This window comes from Scyliorhinus torazame, chromosome 12, assembly GCF_047496885.1.
Source record: "Scyliorhinus torazame isolate Kashiwa2021f chromosome 12, sScyTor2.1, whole genome shotgun sequence".
In the NCBI taxonomy this organism is placed as follows: Eukaryota; Metazoa; Chordata; class Chondrichthyes; order Carcharhiniformes; family Scyliorhinidae; genus Scyliorhinus; species Scyliorhinus torazame.
In genome coordinates, this window is record NC_092718.1 from 187,733,680 (window position 1) to 187,758,812 (window position 25,133).

General features: G+C 44.9%; 1 protein-coding gene across 6 annotated transcripts in view; it reads left to right on the top strand.

Moving 5' to 3' along the window:
• kiaa0753 (KIAA0753 ortholog) overlaps nt 1–14,106 on the top strand; it is a 99,433-nt gene extending 85,327 nt beyond the window's left edge. For all 6 annotated transcript variants that reach the window (XM_072469527.1, XM_072469528.1, XM_072469526.1 and 3 more), the window contains 3 exons: nt 4,408–4,528; nt 6,745–6,966; nt 9,711–14,106. In XM_072469527.1, the coding sequence (XP_072325628.1) occupies nt 4,408–4,528; nt 6,745–6,966; nt 9,711–9,828 (461 nt within the window). In that variant the 3' untranslated portion in view covers nt 9,829–14,106. The remainder of the gene's footprint in view (nt 1–4,407; nt 4,529–6,744; nt 6,967–9,710) is intronic.
• Nucleotides 14,107–25,133: the final 11,027 nt, after the last annotated feature.

Genomic DNA, 25,133 nt, shown 5'->3' on the forward strand with positions numbered 1-25,133 from the left:
ATCTGCCTTAGCCTTGCACCCTTTTTTTGAATAGAGTCTAATGTTTGCAGATCTTCAGCTCTTTGACAACACTCCTTTATCTAGGGAGGATTGGAGAATTCTGGATCGTATAAGAGTACAAATGCAAAGAAGATGCGATGAATCCTACAATACATAATTCAAAGTTTGTAAACGTGGCAGTACTCGCCTCTGTGCACTGTACTTTAGAACAGTGTTTTTCAAACTTATTTTCCCTGAAATGGGTACACCGTTTCTGCCCGTCGATTTCCTCTTGCCAGCATGGAAAGCAACTGTGCTCTGTGATTTGGCACCAGAAGCGTATATGTGGAGGGCGCTTGGAGGTGTACGTGCAACCTTAAGTGAGGACTTGCTGTGGTGTTCTTCCTATTCCGATGTACCCTTTGCATGCCAAAAGGCTCCCATCTTCTCCAAGACTGGTGCTAAGGAATAGAAGACTTATTTGTGACACTATAGTGACATTTTTGCGCAAAAGGCCTATTTGGAGGCTTTTCAGCCTACACCATTCAGAGGTGCTGTCTTTCGGGTGGGATTTTAAACTGGAACCCTCTAGGGTTAATATAAAGAGCCTACAGTATTATTTTGAAGGAGAAAGGGTTTTCTTTAACTCCTGGCTAATATTTATCCCTCAATCAAGCCCTAATAAATGGATGACCTGGTTGTTATCCTGTGATCTTGGTGAGTTCATGCTGACTGCCAAATTTACAACAGTGACCCATAGTTTTGATTTCACAAGTGGAAACATCTTAAAGTTAACCTTACCAAACCCCTTCAGAGTTTTAAACAACTTTTTTATTTGGTCACTCTTCAGCCTTCTCTTTTCTATAGAAAAAGCACCAGCCTTTCCTGGTATGTATAACCGCTTGGTTTTGGAATCATATTTGTAGTCTTTTTTTTTTTTTTTAGTGTCTTTCACCTATTTTTCGAATAAGAGTGCAGAACTCAATAGACCAAGAGGTGTGGATTGACAGAGTCCTAGGACTGCCAATTAACTTTTAACAAAATAATACAATATTTATTAAACATGAGAAGATTGACTAAATTACAATACTCCTTCACCCCCCCCCCTATATCTTCACAGATTTTAAGGATAACACCAGTTACAAAATATATCTTGTACCCCAATGTTCTCAATAAATACACAGTCCACGTAAACCAACCAACCAACTGTGGCCAGACACACCACACTCTGAAACCAAGTGACAGATACCACCCGCTTGAACTTCCATGGATTTCTCATCAAATCACCCCCAGATGCTGATCACACTAAGCCAACTGGCTACACTGGAATCTAGCTTCCACACGAGTGTTTCTAAATTCTGCTCTTGAAAACCATGCCTTAGAATCTTCTCCCAAACAACACCATCTCTTGTATGCACACCCAAGGATCAACTTCCAGGATTTTAGCCTCTCCTTTCAGTATTCCTCTGCCTTGAATTACCACCTGCATTCAAGCTCCCATACAATCTCTCACCTACCCAGCTATGCCAACAGAACACTCTGCTTCACAGGCTATATTAAGGTGTCACCAAATTTAGGATTACTTAAGATGTCTGGCTTCTCACTAGCCAATTTCTCCAGGTCAGCACTTTCAGTTCTCTCTCTAACTGGGAGCCCATCTCTGCCCGTTTCATTAACTTCAGTTAACAGCATCTTGTTTTGATTCCAATTCTCTTTGTCCCTTTAACTGGCATATCCCCCGTTCTACCATTACCATCAAGCCAGGGGATCAACCCTGGTTCAATGAAGAGTGCAGGAGGGCATGCCAGGAGCAACATCAGGCATACTGAAAAAAGGGGTGTCGACCTGGTGAAGCTACAACACAGGACTACTTATGTGCCGAACAGCATAAGAGGCAAGTAATAGAGCAAAGCGATTCCACAATGAACGCAACAGATCTACGCTCTGTAGTCCTACCACATCCAGCCGTGAATGGTGGTGGACAATTAAACAACTCACTGGAGGAGGAGGCTCCACAAATATCCCCATCCTCAATGATGGAGGAGCCCAGCATGTATGTGCAAAAGACAAGGCTGAGGCATTCGCAACAATATTCAGCCAGAAATGCCGAGTGGATGATCCATCTCGGTCTCCTCCCGAGGTCCCCAGCATCACCGATGTCAGTCAGCCTTCCGTCAATACAATTCACTCCCATGTGATTTCAAGAAACGGTGGAAGGCATTGGATACTGCAAAGGCTATAGGCCCTGACAATATCTCGGCAATAATACTGAAGACTTATGCTCCAGAACTTTCCGCACCCCTAGCCCAAACTGTTCCAGTACAGCACTGGCATCTACCTGGCATTGTGGAAAATTGCCCACATGTGTCCTGTTCACCAGAAACAGGACAAATCCAACCCAGCCAAATACCGCCCTATCGGTCTATTCGCCATCATCAGGAAAATGATGGAAGGAGTCATCAACAGTGCTATCAAGTGGCACTTACTCAGCAATCACCTGCTCATGGATGCTGAGGTCACTCAGGGTCACTCAGCTCCTGACCTCATTACAGCCGTGGTTCATACATGGACAAAGAGCTGAATGCCAGAGGTGAGGTGAGAGTGACTGCCCATGACATCAAGGCAGCATTTGACCGAATATGGCATCAAGGAACCCTAGCTAAACTAGAGTCAGTGGGAATGATTTTTTTTTGGGGGGGAGCATTCCCTGCTGGCTTGAGTCATACCTGGCACAAAGGAAGATGGTTATGGTGATTGGAGGTCAATCATCTCAACTCAGGGCATCACTGCAGTAGTTCCTCAGTAGTATCCTAGGTCCAACCATCTTCAGCTGCTTCATCAATGACCTCCCTTCCACCAGATAGTCAGAAATGTGGATGTTTGCAGATGACTGCACATGTTTAGCACCATTCACAACGACTCAGATAATGAGGCAGTCCATGTCCAAATGCGGCAAGACCTGGATAATATCCAGGATTGTGGCAGGTTACATTCGCACCATTGATCAGAAACAGAACTGGACTAGCCACATTAACACTGTTACCAGGGCAGGTCAAAGGCTAGGAATCCTAAGGTGAGTAAATCACCTCCTGACCCCACCCCCACCAAAGCCTGCCCACCATCTACAAGGCACAAGTCAGGAGTGTAATGGAATACTCTCCACTTGCTTGGATGGGTGCAGCTCCAACACTAAGTGCAACACCATCCAGGACAAAGCAGTCCACTTGATTGTTTTTCCCCCCTTCCACAAACATTCAAACCCTCACCACTGACTAACAGTGGCAGCCATGTGTACCATCTACAAGATGCACTACAGTAACTCACCAAGGTTCCTTAGACAACACCTTCCAAACCCACAACCACTACCATCTAGAAGGACAAGAACAGCAGATACCTGGGAACCCCACCACCTGGAGGTTCCACTCCAAGTCACTCACCACTCTGACTTGGAACTATATTGCCTCTCCTTCACTGTCGCTGGGGCAACATCCGGGAACCCCCTTCCTATTGGACAGTGGGTATACCTACACCTCAAGGGCTGCAGCAGTTCAAGAAGTCAGCTCACTATCGCCTTCTGACGGGCAACTAGCGATGGGCAATAAATGTTGGCCTAACCAACGACGTCCATATCCCATAAATGAATTTGAAAAAACTTCAGTTTTCATGGGATTCCTCTTTTCACCCGTTGGTTTCTTGACTTGCTTTCAGCCCCTTATTCCATTGTCCTGCCTCTCTGCTGACAGTTTCTATGAGAGCTACTTTCTTCTCCGATACTTGGTTCAAACTGAACCACAAGTGCTTATGCTTTTCAGTGTGAGTCCCTTGTTGCTGAGCAACAACTTAGTCTTTCTTTAAACCCTGTTTTCATGTTGTAAATGTTTTAATTGCAATGCAGGCCTAGTTTGAAGTTACCAAAACTCTGATGCGCAGGCACCTTTGTTTAACATGAAGCTAACTAAAGTTTCAGCCCTTTCTTACTCAGAAACACAAAATTAAGCTTTCTTGAAGCTATATCTTATTTCTAATAACCCACAAATGCAAAAAAGATTACTTAAAACAACTTTTGTTTCCTGACAATACGTAATTATAAATCATAGTGAAAATGTTTAATCCATGGTAACGATGTAATTTAAATGGAGAAATTACAAGATGCCTTGTATAATAAATCTTTGAGCAGCCAGAATGATTTATTCAAACAGACTGTCAATAATGTCGTCCTAGAATTCATTTTTAAATGACCATGGTTATGGATAGATATTTCTGCCTTTATGATACTACAATCATCAACCAGATTAAACCGTTCGAGAATCTCTGCATATGTGGCCCACATTTCTGAAGTGCAGAAAGAAAACCTGTTGAGCTAATTTGATGTTTTGGAAAGAAATCCTGCATCTGATTACTGTTCTACTGATGTTTCTGTTCTCACAGAAAGAGAGTTTGTCTTAATTGATACAAAACCACGTACCCCACAGCCAATCAGAATCACCAGAACTGTCGAACAAAGTGACCCAACTATGAATATGATAATTCAGAGGCCGTTAGAAGTTGAGTAAGTTGCGAATATTTTATTGCTTAATTTTGGTCCTCGTTCGCTTTCCCCCTCTCTTGCTTGATTTCCCTCGCTCGGCTTCGCTCTCCTTCGCTTGCGCTCTCTCCTCGCTCATTTTCTTCTCCACCCCCTTTGCACACGCTCTCCTCTGGTGAATTACCTTGGTATTTGCTGTTTCTATTTTTTGTATTGTGCTGACACTTCCAGATATCCTTGGTGCAGCATTACATGGTATCTTTGTCTCCAAAAGAAACAGCATAATATAGCCATTTAAAAACAAAAATTGAAACCTGTACATGTTTGAACTAATAATTTAGAAACCAGAAAAATATGCAGCACTTTGTTTCCTGGTTAAATTTACCCGTCGCAATGAGCAGATCGGTCACCTTTTGTTGCTCTTTTCAGGGATTTGATCTGCCATTATGTTGTAATTTTTTTTTTTTACCCAATCCAAAGGGCTCCTGACATTTACTCTAGGCTGGACCCTATTCTGTTTTTAAAAATAAATAAAAAATGGGGTGGTCTTTTTTTTAAAAATTAATAAATAAATAAATAGAAAAAAATCACAGTTAGTTATTCTGCTCTCCCGATCATCTTGTGCAGGATCAGCCCCACAGTTTGTTCAGCTGTAACATTATCAGCCTGGCATCCATCACACTTCATTTGAGCTTCCAAGATTAAGATTGAAGTAGGATTTCTGGAGGAAGGACATGTGCAGCTTTAAGTGGAGCCACATATTCTATTATAGGATTAGTAATCTTGGTTTTTCAAGAGGTATCTTCTTGATGTATGGTGCAAACCTTTGAAAGGTCAAAGATTGGGTTTGTACTGCGCACTTTAGGATCACAATTGTGAGTTGGCCTGGCATGATTTCAAATTAAATTTGCATGAGTTCAAAAGTGGCAGATAACTGCAGGCAAAGTCCTTGACGAGTGTAACTCATAGTGAAATTGTCTTTTTTTGAACTACATTGGATAAATTTGGATTGAATGTCAATTAAAACAGGCTTTTTATAGCCATTGTTCAGACAACACGACAAACAGTTCATTATAAGTTTATGTCCTCAATCCCCTTTATCTCTAATTTCTGCAGTTAAAACATTACCCTTTTTCCCATGTTTCAGTTACTGAGGTGTTTGATATTAATATTGCTCGATCCATTTTTCAGGCAAGGGTGATAACTGAGCTACCAGTAGAGTTTTTTCATAAGTTGGCTTTGACTTTGATTATATCTTTGGTGCCATTCTGGCTGAACTACAGTTGGAACCTAGCATCCAGTTTCTTCTGCTTCCCATAGCTCCTAACAGAGAATCTAAGAGGTTAGATGAAATGGGATGATCGACTCTGATGGAGTCAGTTTTATCATCCATTGCACCAGCTATGTCTTTAAAGATGTAATGACCCTTCTGGAAACCCTTTGTGGGACTGTATTAAATTGATGAGGCTATGCCAGTACAAATATTCAATTCCTCAGGACTATTTAAATCAAGAAAGTTATATAATTTTCACTTGCTGTGCCAAAGTACTTCCAAAAACAACTTGTATAGTGTTGTATTATACTAAAATGTCACAAATAACTTGAGGTGTGATATCAAACAAAGTTTTACACTTGCCCCATAGGGTGCACTTAGCAACAGTGGCCGAAAGCTTGCCAAAGAGATAGCTTTTAAGGACCGTCTTAATGGAGGATAGAATGTTAAGACCGATGGAGGCTCACTGAGGGTATTCCTGAGCAGAGAACCCAGGCAACTTAAGGCATGGTTGCCAGCGGGGTGTTATTAAAATGTGGCAGAGGCGGGAAGTGGAGGAACACAAAGATCTCCGAGGGTAGTAAGCCTGCAGGAGGTTCCAGAGGTAGTGAAGGGTGAGGTCGTGAGAGATTTGAAAATCAGGATGAGAATTTAAAATTCAGGACATTGTCAAATTGGGAGCCGATTAAAGATCAGTGCGCACAGGGTGATGGATGAACAGAACTTGCTGCAAGGTACTATATGGGTGGCAGTGAGTTCACGGAGGGCAAAACAGGAGTCCAGCCATGAGAGCACTATGTGAAACCGAGTTGAATTGCAAATCATGATAAATCTATTGCAATGTGAAATCTTTATCTTTTGAATATATGACTTTCTTGTCAATTATACATTATGGTTAAGATCATGTTTAGGTTGCTTTAATGAAAATAAATGTGTCACTGTCTTAACTTTTTTTGTTTTAATTTAGCTCTGCTGAGGACTTGGAATGGAGTGGAAAACCAGAGCCTGCTTCAGTGTTGGAACCTTTGGCCCAGAAGTCATCCAGGAAAAAGCAGAGTGGTATTGCACTTCCAATACCACAAAGAATGTTTCAAAGGATATTTGACTACCATGACAGATTTGAGCAACACCTAAAAATGATCTCGCATGAGGTTGTAGGGAGCTTTAACCCATGGTTAATTACTGAAAGGTAATTAATAAAGCATATCATTGGGCAAGTAATACTCACCGTATACTGTTCTTATTGGTTTGTTTAGTTCATATTACGTTATATATCTTGTATATCTACCAGTTTTTAAATATCCCAATAAAGATTTGGAGTTTGTGCTAGATTTCTCCACTTCTTTTCATTACATTAAACCAAACTGTTCCTCTCATTTAGTTTATCTAACATTTGGTGCTTAACTTAAAAATAATCAGAGTGGAAAGAGAAAGGGAATTGAAGTGGCAACCAACAAGTCAACCAAGATCAGATTTGCAAACAGAATGGAGGAGTCCGGCGACATAAACATCATCCATCCTGTGGTTGGTATTCCGACTGCAGTGAGAACTATGCTGTAAGCATTGAATCCCAGGGTCAGAACTGAAAACACACAGTGGATCAGTCGGGATCTGTGGACAGGACAGGTACATTTACATTCTGGGTGCAAGCCTTTCTTCCAAGAATGTGCCCAAAATGGGTCTGTTTTCCTTCACAGACCTTGCTGATCTGACCTGGTATGCATTTTTAGTGATTGTGCTTCAGGTTTCCAGGGTCTGCATTTTTTTCCTCCTTGTGCTTTTCAGCGAAGACTATACATTAGATTGGAAGAAATAATTGTGAATAGCTATCTCTCATGTGTTGAGATGACTGAACAGTATTATACTAGCTACAGTAACTGGACAAATGTAAAGATCAGGATGTGGAACAACAATCATGTTCTACTTCAGGAATTTGTACCTTTTTTTTAGGAAAGGAGAGAAAAGGATGATCTGTTGAATAGTGGAATGTTTTGTTAACATTTCCAGCATCAGCAAAGTTTATTTTAATGTATAGATGAGATAAATTTGATACTGACCGTTTTGCCACATCTTTGGGCAAAAATGTAGTTTTATTGACAAAAGGCTGAATGTACAAATTGTATTGTTTTGAGATAATGCCAGACAAATCCAAGTTGTTGGGTGTTGCCAGCTCTCTCTCTCTCTCTCTCTCTCTCCACGGATGCCAAACGTGCTGAGTTTTTCCAGCATTTTCTGTTTTTATTTCAGATATCCACCACTCACGGTATTTTGCTTTTATTTTCGGTATTAATTGTACTTGCTCACTGTACTTTGACATTCGCATCTTTAAAAATAGAATCTTTAAAAATGAAGATTGCACTTGAACACCTTTCTTACAACTTACTGAATAGATGCAACTCCAGTTTAGACAATTATTGCACAATAGATTTAGTACCCAATGTAGATTTGATTTGGCTTGTCTGCAATTAATGTTCATAATATTGTTTGCCAGTGTTGTGTCTAGTCATTTCATTCTAAAAGCAACGAGTAATTTTACTGAGTTTTCATTTCCTTGGACATGTCGTTAAATATTTTTACCCCTCTGCTTAAAGATTCTGTGAAGGTTACTAAATTATCTTCTAAGAAATGAAAAGCTTTTGACTAATTGATTCATGAGGTTACAGCTTGATTGGGTTCTAAAAGATGTAGAACTTTTAAAATTGGAACAGGTACAGAGAACTTGTGTGGATGATATGGACCTATAAACTTCTATTACAATACTGAGTTGCCAAATTCAGAGTGATAAGTGGAGAAGGAAAGTGTAGAAACATACTCAATAATCTTCTAATAGAAACATTTTCCTTCAAGTGCTAAAGAGAACAAAATATTATGGCTTTCCAGTTTGTACTCTAGTATTTATGTTGCATTAGAAATATGGTCCGCATTAGTGGGTGCTGTGACTTAGAATTATCTCAATTTAACAAATAAAAACCTAGAATGAAATATAAGCATGTGCAGGTGTTGCATTTTGGCGGAGATTTAATGCACTGCATTTAACAGTTTTGTTTTTTTTCAAACCGGTAATTTTCTATACTAGTGTAAGCATACCAGGATACACGTTCAGAACTACAATTTTACCAGTTGCAAATTTCAATGTTGATCCTTCCAGGGTGGGAGAGGAGTGAATGAAAATAATTTATTTTGAGTAGCTGTCTTGCTGGTTTCAGGGTGGCATTGGCAGATAACTCAAAGGCACCTGATTACCCTCTTAAATCCTGCTTGGTGCAGAATGATGAGTTATAACTGTTACACTTTATATGAAAATGTTTACAGGCTCAAATACCCATTCATTTTGAAGTTAGTGTGATGCAATACATCACATTATTGCATTGCAATGTGCCATGCAAAATTGTTCAAATTATTATTTATTTATGGTATGGTACAATTCCTTAGTGCTTCTGAGAATTAACAGTTAAGCAATAATTACAGTTCTACTGGTGAGATGTTTGTAATATGTTGATCAATGAAAAGATGTACTTTGTTAAACATACTTAATGAAAATGTGGTTCTCACAATGAAGTTAAAGCCTTACAGGTTCTGTATACCAATAGATCTCCAGGATACTGTTATCCAATAGACCTCTAGTTCAGTTTTTGCTTTGTTAAATGACTATTGTAACATTTATTTAATGCATCTAACTTTATATGAACCATTGTCCTGGTTTGATATGGGTTGTTAAAATGGAGCTTTATTTATTTTTCTCTGGTAAACTTTAAGCATTGAAATAATTGGAAAAAATGCAAGAATATTATTGCTTGATGAGAAGATGTATTTTCACAGTCCAAGGTTACCTGAACATGCATATTGTTGTAGCGTGGTTGGTTTCGATTTATACAGGTTCACTTGACTGACTGGATAGTTTTGCTGATATGTCCTGTCTTTTATTTTCCCTAGCTTGGCTGAAGAGCTAATGGAAGAAGGTCTAAGTGATGTAGCAGCTGAACTGCAAAATGTATGTGAGGAGTATGCAGAAGCTTTGTTCACTTCTGAGTTTGTGCAGCCTGTAGAGTAAAAGAAAAACACAAGCGTACCCCAGTGTCACTGGAAGAGGGATATCGAATGTGAATCCTGAGATCTTGAAAGAAACATTAGCTGTCACCTGAAAACACAATGCCAAGCATGACTTGTACATTGTACATGGAATGCTCATCACAAATTCATTTGGAGTTGATTGTTTTTTAAAATTCATTTTAATGTATAACAATTCCTTTTATTTTATCTTTCGTCTTGCCATACAATTTAATGATTTGAAAGTTGCTGTATTAATTTCGTTATTAAATTTGCATTTCTCAAAATAGACTTTCAAAGCCATGTAGAACTTGCCTACTTTCACCGACCACCGTCATTTTATCTCTGAGCCTGAACTGTGTTCACTCTTTAGATTATACTGATGTGTGGTCTAAAGTCGTGCTTAGAGTGGATATCTTGCTGAGAGAGACATTATCCAGCATCATTTGAAAGATGCTATATTAATTGTGCTGTGAATAGACCTGTTTTCAAAGTAATGTAATATCAGAATGTTTACCTGTTGCCATGAATACTGAGCACCTATTAATTTCAGCATCACTGGAGTCTAGAAGATATTTGTGACTGAAATGTTACTCTGTTTGGAAATATCATTTTTTTATTTCTTGCCTGAAACACTTATTCATCTCCTAAATATGTGCACAGGGCTGGGAGTGATTTTCTTCAGCACCCAAGGCCATTTTCTACCCTTACTGCCAATTCTTGTCCCTACAAGGCTTCACAGTGATTTAGACAAGTGGAGAGAGTGGGCAAATACATGACAGATGCAGTATAATGTTGATCAGTGAAAAGTTATCTATTTTGGATAGAGAAACAGAATGGCAGAGTATTATTTAAATAGTGATCGATTGGGGAATGTCAATGTACAAAGAGATCTGGGTGTCCTCGTACACCAGTCACTGAAAGCAAGCATGCAGGTACAGCAAACCGTTCGGAAGGCAAACTGTATGTTGGGCTTTATTGCAAGAGAATTCCAGTACAGGAGCAAGGATGTCTTACTGCAGCTGTACAAGGCCTTAGTGAGATCAGACCTGGAGTATTGCATGCAGTTTTGGTCTCCTTATCTAAGAATAAATAAACTTGCCAAAGAGCGAAGGTTCACCAGACTGATGCCTGGGATGGCAGGGTTGACATACAAGTAGAGATTAGGTCGGCTGGGCCTGTATTCACTGGTGTTTAGAAGAATGAGAGGGTATCTCAATTGAAACGTATAAAATTCTGACCGGGTTGGACAGACTTGAGGCAGGAATGTTATTTCCTCTGCCTGGAGGGGGTGGTCCAGAACAAGGGGCCACCAGTCTCCAGATACTGCCTAGGCTATTTAGTAAGAAGTCTTACAACACCAGGTTAAAGTCCAACAGGTTTGTTTCGATATCACTAGCTTTCAGAGCGCTGCCCCTTCCTCAGGTGAACAAAGAGGTTAATCTAGGACTGAGATGAGGAGAAATTTATTCGCTGAGGGTGGTGACCCTTGCAGTTCTCTACCACATAGGCTGTGGAGACCAAGTCACTGAATGTATTTAAGAAGGAAATCATTTTCTAGACCCTGAAGGTGTCAGGGGTATGGGGAGAGCTTGGGAGTATGATGTTGAAATCCAGGATTAGCCATGATCGTATTCAATGGTGGAGCAGGCTTGAAAGGCCGAATGACCTACTCTTGCTCTATTTTCTATGTTTATTCAGGAACTGTACATTAGGAAATGGCCATTTGGAATAATATTTAAAATGTTTTCCCTCTTACTTTTAGATAAAACGATATAGAGCTTTGAAAACTCTATTTTTGGATAGCTTGTGGGTATTATTTCTGTGTTCAGTGATTTGAAAGTGCTTGAAGTTGCTGCTATAGGTGCTGAACCGATGTGGCCTGCTGCACTAAAGTATTGCTTTCCACTCGTTCAAACAAAAAGGGCACCTGACACCACATTGAGTTATCATAGAATTATCAGAGTCGCAGGTCCTTGATAAGCAGCCAGGCTACCTGATTTCCAACCTCTACATTTTCAAGTTTCCGACGCTGAGTGACTTGCTTACTAACAATTACACATACACTGCTGGCTTTTTCTGTCCACTCTCCACCTATTTACCACATGCATCTGAAAATCACTGATAAGGAATATAAGCTATGGATACTATGTGTGGATACAATGTATGTATATCTCCATAAGAAATGGAAGTGTTTGGAATATTTCTGAGACATGATAGCATGATGTGTGTTGAGAAAATTATATGTTTATATAAGGAAATCATGTAGACTTGGGTTGCAATTACAAAGGCTTCCCTGCCTTTCAAGAATAATGTCAAGAACTACTAATCTGCCAAGGTGACAAATGTGGAACTTCGCTCATGTTTTACCTACATTTTCAGATGAATTTGCCAGCTGGGCAAGTTAGTAAGCAGCAATGGGACATTGCAGCTCCAAACATATGTACCTAATTAGTTTCAGGAAATGCATCCTGGGTAAAAGTCCAATGCATGCTTAAAATGGTATTAATGAAATGAAAATCGCTTATTGTCACAAGTAGGCTTCAATTGAAGTTACTGTGAAAAGCCCCTAGTCGCCACATTCCGGCGCCTGCTCGGGGAGGCTGGTACGGGTATTGAACCGTGCTGTTGGCCTGCCTTGGTCTGCTTTAAAAGCCAGCGATTTAGCCCTGTGCTAAAATAAAACTGCAGCATATTTCAAAACTAAAGATGTTTACAGCATCCAAACTGTCTTTAAGACCTTGCAAATTAGAACATTGAAAATATGTTCCATATCAGCACATCCCAAAGGATGCCAGAAGCTACAGGCAAACAATATTCCACAAATCTATATTTAAATAAAGTGACTAAATTGGATAATTTTATAAATGTTTTAGTTTGACTGGTAGGAAGAATAATATCCCCACAATTTATTGTAATGCAACTGGGAATCCTCAAGCTGATTAATGGGTGTTACAGTTGGAATGGCACATGCTGTTCAGCATAATTGGACAAGTGAAAGCTCACATTATTATTAAAAGGAACTGGTGTGAAGGGAGTACAGCCACATTGAGGGATGTGCTAATTATACATCAAAAATTTGGTGCATCATCATTCTGGCAACCACTCGACACATTGGTGCTATGCTGCTAATCTTCTCTCACCATTCAATTGGCAAGAAACTGAGATGGAGAAAGTTTGGCAATGCTGGTTATGGGACCAAGTAACAGTTAATGGGAAATATGGGCAGCACGGTGGTGGTAATAATAATAATCTTTGTCACAAGTAAGCTTACGTTAACACTGCAATGAAGTTACTGTGAAAAGCCCCTAGCAGTGGGTAGCATTGTTGCTTCACAGCACCAGAGACCCGGGTTAGATTCCCAGCTTGGGTCACTGTATGGAGTCTACATATTCTCCCCGTGTCTGTGGGGTTTCCTCCCACAAGTCCCGAAAGACGTGCTGTTGGGTGAATTGGACATTCTGAATTCTCACTGTGTACCAGAACAGGTGCCGGAATGTGGTGACGAGAGGATTTTCACAGTTACTTCATTGCAGCGTTAATGTAAGCCTACTTGTGACACTAATAAAGATTATTATTATACTCTTAGGAAAATCTGACTTTTGTAACTTAGCATTGATTGAAGGGAATAATTAATGGGGCCTTGGTACAAGGAACTGATTTCTGGTTGTGCTTGGTACTCCTGTGGTTCTTTTTTGTTTAATAAATATGATATTGGGGTGGCACAGTGGTTAGCACTGCTGCCTCAGCACAGGGACCTGGGTTCAATTCCGGCTTTGGGTATCTGTCTCTGTTCTTTGATTAGATGCTAAAATCCAAAATTTCATTAAGGTATCGCAAACTTTGAAAAAATGAAAACCAACAGCTGCAGGGTCATCCGCTAACTGACTGCTTGCAGAAAAAGCCCAGTTTTACATCAAGCACAAATGGAAAGAGAGACATGTATGCAAAGTAGAGTTGAACTTTATTCCATTGGGGGGGGTCAGACCTTCAGTTCATGTATAACATAAAATCTTTTTTTTTTGTGGTCCTTGTCTGAAACTAATTTTAATTGTACAGTTTTATTGGCGCTTCCACAGTTTTGTGCTAATATTTTGAAATACTTTGAAACATTCAATACTTTGGGCCTGTATTAGCCATCATAAGATTATTGCTAACCAAATTATATGTTTACATACTTTATAACATTATTTTTTAAGGATGTGTTTGGGATGATTTTGACATTGTGTAAAATTGTTCTTTTATATTTATAAATATTTATGAAATAAAATATTTAAAATGACTTGCTGGTAAGTGTTGCAGTTTTGAGGAATCTTTTGGTTCAGTAAATATGTATTTCAAGACGCACGCAATTTCTGGAAGTGAAATATTTTGTACCTTCCTGTAGACCTGTGGCCAAGGAAGTAATTAAAGAATAACAGGTTGTGTAAGAAATTCCTGCCAACATCAGGAGTGGAATTTTAATAAATCACAGTCAAACTTGATCCCATTCTCATCTGCCGCAACACGATCAGAAATGAAAGCCAGGCTGAATGATCTCCTCTCTAACTCCAAGTACTACTGACCTAGCTGGAGTTTCAACTGTGAGACTCTTCTGATTGGTTCGGCTGCTTATTCAGCCAGAAAGAGAATATTAGTGGGCGGGAGAAGCTTAGCATTTTGCTGCTTTTTGTGTTGGCTGCTCTGTGATTTCAATACAACTCACTGCAACCAAATATATAGGGCGTGATTGAATGGCCAATGTTGCATCCTTCTGGGTGACACGACGAGGCCGTTAAATCTTGCGAGAGGTCTGCCAGCCAGTCTGAGGCACTAGGTGGCACTGCCAATCTCCACTCAAGTAGGTGTCGTCGGGAAGGCCAAGACCTCTGCTCCCTTCACCTTGAAGAGTGCTGGCTGTTTTGACACCCCAAAGAATGCCACCAGGAGGTATGGCCCCACTTTGACCCCCATGACCTCAGACATGTCTTTGAAGAACATGGATCAGAATCCGGACAGTTTTGGGCAGGGACAGAAGATATGGGAGTGATTAGCCGGACCCCTCTGGCATCACACAACTACTTTCCACCCCTGGGAAGAACCCGCTCATGCATGTCCTGGTCTTCAGTTGCATCAGGTCCAGCCTCGCACACAAAGACACGGAGTTTACTCTGTGCAACATCTTGCTCCAGAGACCTAGCTCGAGGCCTAGTTCCTCTTTCCACCTCCTTGTTTTGTCCAGTGGAGCCCTTACTTCCCCTACATATCTGTACAATTTCCTTCCCCTAACTCGTCCTGTGCTATTAGTCTGTCTAGCAAGGTGTATCTGGGTAACCGAGGGAATGATGGGGCCTCTTTGTGGAGGAAGTCCTGTATCTGGAGATATCGGAGCTCCCTCCCTTTCGGAAGTTGGAACTTCCGTTCCTCCCAATATTGCCACTCTGCCATCCACATACATGTCCTTGAACCTCAACACCCTCCTTCCCTTCTCCAAGTCTTGTATGTGGTGTCCATTCTGGCTTGGAGGGATCTATGGTTGTGTCTCTTCCACCGATCTGAGTGCGATAGCCAGTGGCTCAATTGCCAGAACGAACAGCGGTGGGGACAATGGGCATCTCTGCCTTGTGCCTCTGTACAGATGGAAGTAATTTGAGCTAGTCGGATTCGTCGGAGCGCTTGCCATGGGAGCGCTGTACAGCAGATTCACCCACAAGATGAACACTGACCCACACTCTTCCAATACCTCGAAGAGGTACTTCCACTCCACCTGGTCGAAGGCCTTCTCTGCGTCTACGGAGATGATCACCTCTGGTGTCTCCTCCCTGGGTAAGGACATGACCATGTTTAGCAGGTGACTGATGCTCGCTGTTGGCTGCCTGCCTTTGACAAACCCTTCGGGCAAGTGGCTCTCCAGTCGTCTCGCCAGAACCTTTGTCAGTGTTTAAGAATAATGGATCTGTATGATCCACATTCTGCCGAGTTTTATTTCGGATTCAGTGAGGTCTAAGACTCTTCCAGAATGGGCAGCAAGGCCTCCCTCGGCAGCGAGTCATATCCAACAGTTGTGGGGCCAGCACTACCACAAACGTTTGTAGAAATCCATCAGATCCTGGAACCTTCCTGGATTGTACGGAGTTGATGCACTCCATGCGCTCTATACCCAATGGTGCTTCCAATGCCTGTCCCTTTTCTTACCCCACAAGTGGGAAGACCAGCCTGCCCAGCAAGTGCTTCACCTCCGCGATACCTCCTGTGTAAAATCCATGGTAGAAGGCTACAAAAGTGTCATCGATCTCTGGAGTCATGACCACACTTTTTCCACCCCACCACTCCCCCTTGTCCCTGATATGTGCAATCTCTCATGCAGCCGCCGGCTTCCTCAACTGGTGGTCCAGCAGGCATCGGGCCTTGTCCCCATGTTCATAGAAGGTCCCCCATGTTCGTAGAAGGTCCCCCATGTCCGACAGAGCTGGTTCACTGTCTTCTGGTTGAGATTAGCTCAAACACATTTGTAGTCTTTTCCAATCTGCTAGCAGCTCCACAGTCGGTACCGAGGATTCACTTCCAGTATGGAGTCGATCAGCCACTGTCTAGCTGCCCTCTTTCTCCCCTTCCCCCATCTCCATGTGCCCTGTATACACCCCCCCCCCCCACCCCCCCGGCCACTGCCTTCAGTGCCTCCTAGAATGTGGAAGGAGGGCCTACCCGTTCTCGTTATAGCTAACGTATTTGTCTATGGGATAGTGCCATCCTTGCACAAAAAGCCTTGTCGGCGAGGATGGGCGTGTCCAGCCTCCATTGGGATGATAAAAGCAAATTACTGCGGATGCTGGAATCTGAAACGAAAGAGAAAATACTAGAAAATCTCAGCAAGTCTGGCAGCATCTGTAGGGAGAGAAAAGAGCTAACTTTTCGAGTCCAATGACTCAAAGCTCAAAGCATTGTCAGCTTTGACAAAGAGTCATCGGACTCGAAACGTTAGCTCTTTTCTCTCCCTATAGATGCTGCCAGGCTTGCTGAGATTTTCCAGCATTTGCTCTTTTGTTTCTCCTCCATTTGGATGATGGGCCCGCCTTGCCTCCAACCTCCCATCCATGTAGTGTGGTGCGTGGTCCCAAGTAACAATTGCTGAGTATTCTGTCCGCCACTACCCCTGGAAGCACTGCTCCACCTAGGGGTCCAGGATGAAGTTAAAGTCCCCCCCGGCCCCTCCTCCCCCATGATCAATTGGTGGGAGACGAGGTTGGGGTTTCTACCAGTGTCTTCTTAATGAACTCTGCGCCGTCCCAGTTTGGGGCGTACGCTTTTACCAGTACCACGGGGGGTCCTTCAGAACCCCACTCACCATTATGTACCATCCCCCGGGTCCATCACCATGTTGGTCGCCGTGAAGGTTACCCTCTTTATTGCCACCTCCCTCACCCTTGTTTTGAAGCTTGCTTGGTATGCTTATCCCACCTAGCTCTTCCTTGCCCTCATCTAGTCTATTGCTCTTCGGTGCGTCTCCTGAAGAAAGATGACGTTGACCTTCGAGATTTTCAGGTCGGTGAAGAATTGGGACTTTTTGACTGGGCCACCCTCACATTCCCGATGGCTATCTTTATGGAGGATTCATGGGGGCAGCCATGTTTGCCTCATGGGTATTACCCTGCATGCCCAGGCTTGCCCTGGCTTGTCCAATATGGCTGCTGCCACCTTCCTCCTCCCACCCATATCATTGTGCAACCTGTGTGACCAACATTCTACACCCCCCAACTTGAATCGAACAATGTACCCCCGCCCCCTCCTCCACTGGCCCCTATCTTTCTCCCCAACTTCCCCAGCCAGATGGCCCATCCCTCTCAGTCTCTACTGAGTCCATTTCCTCCTCTACTGCTCCCCTCTCGCATTTCTCCCATTTACCAGTAAGTTTCCTAGCATGGTAGCCCCCACCTGAAAACAAAGCCCAATAGCTCTGACCCGTCCGATTTCCACGCAGCCCTGAATCTTTACTTTTCTATTCAGTGTCACCCTGTTTAGAGTTGGTGGAGGATCAGCCTTGATCCCCAAGGAGAAGTGTCAGACTTCTGCTCACCCTGTTGGCATAGCCCTGCTACCTGTAGGGACACGACCTGTGACCACAGCCCACAAGATCTAGAAGATAACTAACAGTGCAATTGTGGTAATGTGGTGCCTGGTTGCAGGTGGCAGAGATTGTGAGCACCGTGAGCTCCATCACCAGGACCGGTCAGCAGTGCCGGAAGAAGTTGCACAACCTCCTCAGGATGACCAGGGTGAGTAGCCAGCACCATATCACTGGTATCAACCACCACCCCCCCCCCCAACCCAAAGTGCGACCGAACCCCACCCGCTAGCAGTCTGCCTGCACAACATGCCAGCACCATGATGCCCACCATAGCCGAGTGTCCTGTTCACAAAGGTCTCCAGCTGCTCACTCCCTGTGCTGCACTCATCCGATAACCTAACACTGTCCATTTTCTGTTTCTCCCCACCCCCTCCCAGGAGAAGGTGGCCCTGTCACTGAGGAGCATCGCTGAGGAATTTAACACCATTGTGCAGACGGACAATGGGGAACCTCCAGGACTGACCGCGTCAGATGACTCCGAGGCCTCTGGTGTTCAATCCAGCTGCCCCTCCGCCCCGTGGTGTCCGACAAGGCCCTGCGGGCACTGTAAGGGAGGAGGAAATGCTGGAGGCCAACCCGGGACCTGCCACCCGGGTCTCCTTTTCTTCCGAATCCCCCCCTCCTGACACCGACGCATCTCAAGGACAGCGGGCAGAACAGGGTGGCATAGCAATGCCAATGACATGAGTACGTTGGACAGGGTCCCCACCTCCCAGCTCCAGGCCCTCCAGAGGACATCAGCCAAAGGAATCAAAGGGCACAGGGCAGGGAGAGCAGCATGCTGCCTCCACCTCTGATGTGTATCCTGGGGACACACCTAGACATTGCAGTAGACCAAGGAGCATCAAGAAGAGTGAGGACCACTGAGTGGGCACTGGTGAGGTCACTACCTGTAGCTAGGGGGAATGGAAATCTGTTACAGTAAAATGTTCACTATTAACACGTGTCACACCTCATTAACGCCTCTGTCACATTAATCTTCACAGAGGGCCTGCATGCGCCCCACCCCCTGTTCCTCACCCCCATCGGGCACAGTGGTGTAAGATCTCAAGTCCCCAATGCAGACCCCGTTCAGAGGATGGGTGTGAGCTGAGGATGGGGGGAGGGAGTGAAATGGTGGGGGGAGGGGGATTGGGGGGAGGAAAATGGTGGGGGGAGGGGGATTGGGGGGAGGAAAATGGTGGGGTGGGGGGGATTGGGGGGAGGAAAATGGTGGGGGGATTGAGGGGGGGGGAAATGGTGGGGTGGGGGGATTGAGGGGAGGAGGGAAATGGTGGGTGGAGGGGGATGGGGGGGGGAGGGAAATGGTGGGGTGGAGGGGGATTGAGGGGAGGAAAATGATGGGGTGGGGTGGAGGGGGATTGAGGGGAGGAAAATGGTGGGGTGGAGGGAGATTGGGGGGGAGGAAAATGGTGGGGGGGGAGGAAAATGGGGGGGGGGAAATGGGGGGGGGAGGAAAATAGAGGGGGTGGGAGGAAAATGGTGGGGGGGGAAATGGTGGTGGGGAGGAAAATGGTGGTGGGGGGAGAATGGTGGGGTGGAGGGGGATTGGGGGGAGGGAAATGGAGGGGTGGAGGGGGATTGGGGGGGAGGGAAATGGAGGGGTGGAGGGGGATTGCGGGGGAGGGAAATGGTGGGGGGAGGGGGATTGGGAGGGAGGGAAATGGTGGGGGAGGGGGATTGGTGGGGGAGGGGGATTGGAGGGGAGGGAAATGGTGGGGGAGGGGGATTGGGAGGGAGGGAAATGGTGGGGGAGGGGGATTGGGAGGGGGGGAAATGGTGGGGGAGGGGGATTGGGAGGGGGGGAAATGGTGGGGGGGAGGAAAATGGTGGGGGGGGAGAATGGTGGGGGGGAGGAAAATGGTGGGGGGGGAGAATGGTGGGGTGGAGGGGGATTGGGGGGAGGGAAATGGAGGGGTGGAGGGGGATTGGGGGGGAGGGAAATGGAGGGGTGGAGGGGGATTGGGGGGGAGGGAAATGGAGGGGTGGAGGGGGATTGCGGGGGAGGGAAATGGTGGGTGGAGGGGGATTGGGGGGAGGGAAATGGAGGGGTGGAGGGGGATTGGGGGGGAGGGAAATGGAGGGGTGGAGGGGGATTGCGGGGGAGGGAAATGGTGGGGGGAGGGGGATTGGGAGGGAGGGAAATGGTGGGGAGGGGGATTGGTGGGGGAGGGGGATTGGAGGGGAGGGGAATTGGAGGGGAGGGAAATGGTGGGGGAGGGGGATTGGAGGGGAGGGAAATGGTGGGGGAGGGGGATTGGAGGGGAGGGGAATGGTGGGGGAGGGGGATTGGAGGGGAGTGAAATGGTGGGGGAAAGGTATGACTGGAAGTGGGAGGGAAATGGTGGGGGGGGGGATTGGGGGAAAGGAAGATTACGGGAGAGGGAGGGAAATGGAGGGGGAGGGGCTGTTGAGCTGATGGACACAGCCTTGTCCGAAGAGAATCTGGAGACAATGAAGGCCTTCCTGCTCCTCCTGGCATGTCGGACCCTTTCGTGTCCTCCATCCTCCTGCTCCTCCATGGCCTAATCCTCCAGCCCCTCCTGGACTGCCTCCTGCTCCTCCTTCTCCAATGAGGGTGCATATTCCTCCTCCTCCTGCTCTCCCTCGAGCATGTTACCCCGCTGCTGTGCCAGATTGTGGAGGGCACAGCAGACCACTTCAAAGTGGGAGACCCTTCACTGGGGTGTACTGCAGGGCCCCACCAGAGCAATCCAGGCTTCGGAACTGCATCTGCAGCAGGACGATGTACTGCTCAATGACAGTACGGGTGGCAGCATGGGCCTTATTATAGCGGTTCACCATATTGGTCTCCGGCCTCTGCATATCCCCAATGGTGGAGCCCAGCTCTTCAGTGTTTGATTGTTGGCGGCTTCCTCTGTGTGCTGATGCTCCTAGAGTTCAGGCAAACTGTTCAGGCTGCAAAGCTTGCTGGATTTGAAGTGCACTAATCATCCTCTGAGACATGGCACCTGTGCCCTTGAGGAGGCACTTGAGAGTTGAGAATATTTTGTTTATTAAACGGTCAACAGTAACAAAGATTTGAAAACCAATTACGTAACATTCCATATATCACGCTAACCATTGAGCAACAAGGAAATATCACTGTTCCATATTGGTACCACTACAAAGCTGTATCAGTTCATTTTCTCAAAAAAACAAACACATGGTATTACCCCTCGCAGGTTCCTCAACAGAAACAGAGGATAAGCCTGAGAAAGTGTTATCATGTCCAGAACTTTGTCGAAGAAATGATCTGTCTATCAATGTGTGACTTGTTCCACGTATCAGTGCCATTCTCCATCCAGAAGCTGCAGCTGTGCAGGCCCTCCCACACGGCCCAATCTCACCGGAACCAATTCCTGGCATCCACACATTCCACTGCTGCTCAAGTTGCAGTCTAACATCCTTGACTCCCAGCGTGTCCAACTGGTGCCTTGCCAGTTTAATGCAGCACTCACTACACCAGCAGCAAAACCATCAGCAATTTGCAAAAGTATTTATTCAGCGGCATCATCATGTGGCCCATTTGGAACAATGTCACGCACCAAGTCCCATAGCATCTTCTTGCTTCAAACCGGATCGCCTTCTGAACTCGCACATCCCCCTGAGCCCGGCGTTCCGGGACCCAAGTATCTTAGAAAAAATTGTCCTTCTTTCCGACTACAGAAAAGGAAGGAGACAGCAACAGCAGCCTCCAGGCATATGTAGCCACCAGCAGGAGCAACCCTACAGCTGCGAACTACTTTCACAACTAATAAGGTTAATTCCACATTTGAAATAGCCTTCAGCTGTGAAGCTAGAGGTTGCTCACAGTCAAAGGGAGTGAAATTGACTTTCAGGATGGAAGCAGTGGCAGGGCTCTGTCTTGAAAGAGTTTGGTAGGGCAAACAGGCAGCAGTAGTAGTTGCCCTGTTATATGTCTCCATAATATTTAAAGATGGCTTGAAGGCCTCACAGAAGCAAAACCCCTCACCTCCCCTGGCTGAGGGGCTACCTCTGACCTAGAAGGCTTCAGCCTCCTGACCAAGCCCAACACCCCCACCCCCCATCCCCGAGGCCCGCCCCCAAGCACTGGGGCAGCAGCTTCAGTGCCCTTGAGCTGCATGCTGGAAAATGGAAATGGCTACTCACCTCCTCACTTCCCCTCAGTAGCCATTACGCTAGCTTCCTGTTTTTAAAAGAGTTACTAAACGACGCCCATGTGACTTCCTGCTGGGGAGTCAGATGATTTCCAGGAGGCCGCTGCATTCAACTTCAATCTCATTAATGAGATTGAAATGAATGCAAATGAGGATTACAAATATTCTTGCTACTTCTGGGCTTGATCCGGAACTCGCCATCAGGAGCAGGTCAGGTGAATCGCAAAATGGTTTGTGCCCGGTGCAAATCTCGATTCTGGCCTTTCCTGCTAGTCACCCGGCATGAATCATGCCCATAGTATTGATAAATTTGTTTAAGGATTTGGAATTGTTTTGTGAATAGAGTTTGGATCATAAGATTCTGTAATAAAATCAGGTTGAACCACAAATCTACACTTATCCTTTGTTCATCCCATGAGTAAAGGCACCAGGGAAGTGTATGTGTGTGTGTGTGTGTGGGGGGGGGGGGGCAAAAAGGAACAACATATGAACTGTAACCGTCTCAGTTAGTGGGCAGCATGGTAGCACAGTGGTTAGCACTGTTGCTTCACAGCCCCAGGGACCCGGGTTTGATTCCTGGCTTGAGTCACTGTCTGTGCGGAGTCTGCACGTTCTCCCAAGTTGGTTTCCTCCGGGTGCTCCGGTTTCCTCCCACAAGTCCCGAAATACGTGCTTGTTAGGTAAATTGGACATTCTGAAAGCCTAGCTTTGTACAGTCAGCAAAATTAGATATATTCTCAGTCTCCATTGAAGTAATTAATATTGTTTGTAAATAGCTGAGGTGCCAGCAATGATTGTTATGACACTCCACTAGTCATATCCTGCCAGCATGAAAATGCCCTGTTAATCTCAGTTCTCTGCTTCCTGTCAACAACCCTCCATCTCGACTAATATATTTCCCCCATCTCACAAGTCAATATCTTACATATTAAGCTTTCGCTTGGTGCCTTTATGGCATGCTTTTTGGGCAGGCTCCCCTTTATATACCCTATCCTTCGCATCATCAAAACCACTCAAGAGTTTCCCTCTTTCATAGAACCATGCTGACTTTGACCATTTTCTAGGTGTATCATTAAAACTTCTTCAACAGATTCCAATATTATCCTGACTCGTGATGTTGGGCGCAGTGGCCTGTATGTTTTCTCTTTTCCCTCCTTTCTTGAATTGTAACGTTGTATTTGGTAACTTTCAATCTGCTGGGGCCATTCTAGAATCTTGGTGATGTTGGAAAACCAGAACCAGTACGTCCCGCTTGCTGCTGCAACCTCTTTTAGAGCCTTGGGAAGTAGGCCATCAGGTCCTGGGGATTCGTCAGCTTTGAGCTCATTGATTTTCTCTCATTTTTTCTCTGCTGATATTAATTATTGTAAGCCTTCACTTGTATTGGCTCCTTGATTGCCCTCCATTCCTGATATGTAGCTTGTGCTTTCTACTGTGACGACAGGCACAATATATTTGTTCAGCATCTCTGCCATTTCCTGATAGTGACAACGCTGGCTAATGTGCTATTTTTGGCACAAATGCAAACAGGATGGTGGATTTTAAATGAATTCTTACTCACAGTGGTGCCAAAGTAATTGAGCAGTTCAGAAGAAAAGAGCCCATACATACTAATTGTTCTGAGAAGAGGAATTATAATATCCATATTCATGCACAGGCAGCTTTAGCAACGATGAGTGGTTGAATCCACACAGAAAAATGCTTTCAGTTTTTACTATAATGAGTTATTCACGTTCTCATCTTGAAAGTAAATAAAAGGTAAATTTCATAATCTGCAAGTCACTTCAAGCCTATAATCATGAAAGGAAAAATGCTGAAAGATCAAAGACCTGATTCACCCCTTTGTAGGTGTAGATCCACGGCTGCCGAAGGTTCACATTGCCAGCTCATTTCATAGACTTTACCCAGGTGGCACGTGTGGATGTCGGTGATGCGTGGTTTTGCCTTGAATGTCACAGAATCTCCCAGTGAGGATGGTTGTCACACCAGACTCCCACCCTGACTGTGACCAGATAATTACAAGTGTTGAGTTTGGAGCATTCTTAGCCTCCGCAACTCATTGGGATGAATCCCAGGTTTTAAAACGTGTATTTCATGGGCGGGGTTCTCTCAAATAATGCCGAAGGGGTAGATTCTCCGCCGCTGGCAGCGGGGTTCTCAATCCGGCAGAGAATCGAGCGTCAGCCTAAAAACAGCTGGCCGATCCAGTTGCGAAGCTCTGGGCCCGCTGGTGGCGGCAGCAAGCAACATGCCCCTTGACAACGGGGAGATACAAATGAGTCATTTGCATCCAATTATTGGGCTGATTTTCCAGGCACCTGTGATGCTCCAGGTCTCTCAGCCAGGATTCGCGGAGGCGTGAATTGGTGCAGGTATTATCAAGTGTGGCCCTGACGTGGTGGACCACGCAGTGGGTCGAGGGGGTCAGTGCAGAATGGAGGTGCCCCCAAAGTACATCGGAACGTCCCCTCCCATCAATGCAAATCCTGCCTCCTCTGCCTGACTGCCCCCCCCCCCCCCCCCACCGCATCAGAGACCCCCCCCCCCAATCTTAGGTAGGGTTATTGGGTTACAGGGATAGGGTGGAGGTGTGGGCTTAAGTAGGGTGCTCTTTCCAAGGGCCGATGCCCGACATGATGGGCTGAATTGCCTCCTTCTGCACTGTAAATTCTATGATTGCATTCAATTTCAGGGGCAATTTCAATGCAGCAAAGGTTTACCAGACTGATTCCTGGGATGGTGGGACTGTCATATGAGGAGAGGCTAAATCGGTTAAGATTATATTCATTGGAGTTTAGAAGAGTGAGAGGGGTCTCATAGAAACTTATAAAATTCTAACAGGATTAGACAGGGTAGATTCAGAAAGAATGTTCCCGATGGTGGGGGAGTCCAGAACTAGGGGTCATAGTTTGATATTAAGGGGTAAACCTTTTAGGATTGAGGTGAGGAGAAATGACTTCACCCAGAAAGTGGTGAATTGGTGGAATTCGCTACCACAGAAAGTAGTGAGGCAAAATGGTGTGTAATTTCAAAGAGGAATTAGATATAGTTCTTGGGGCTAAA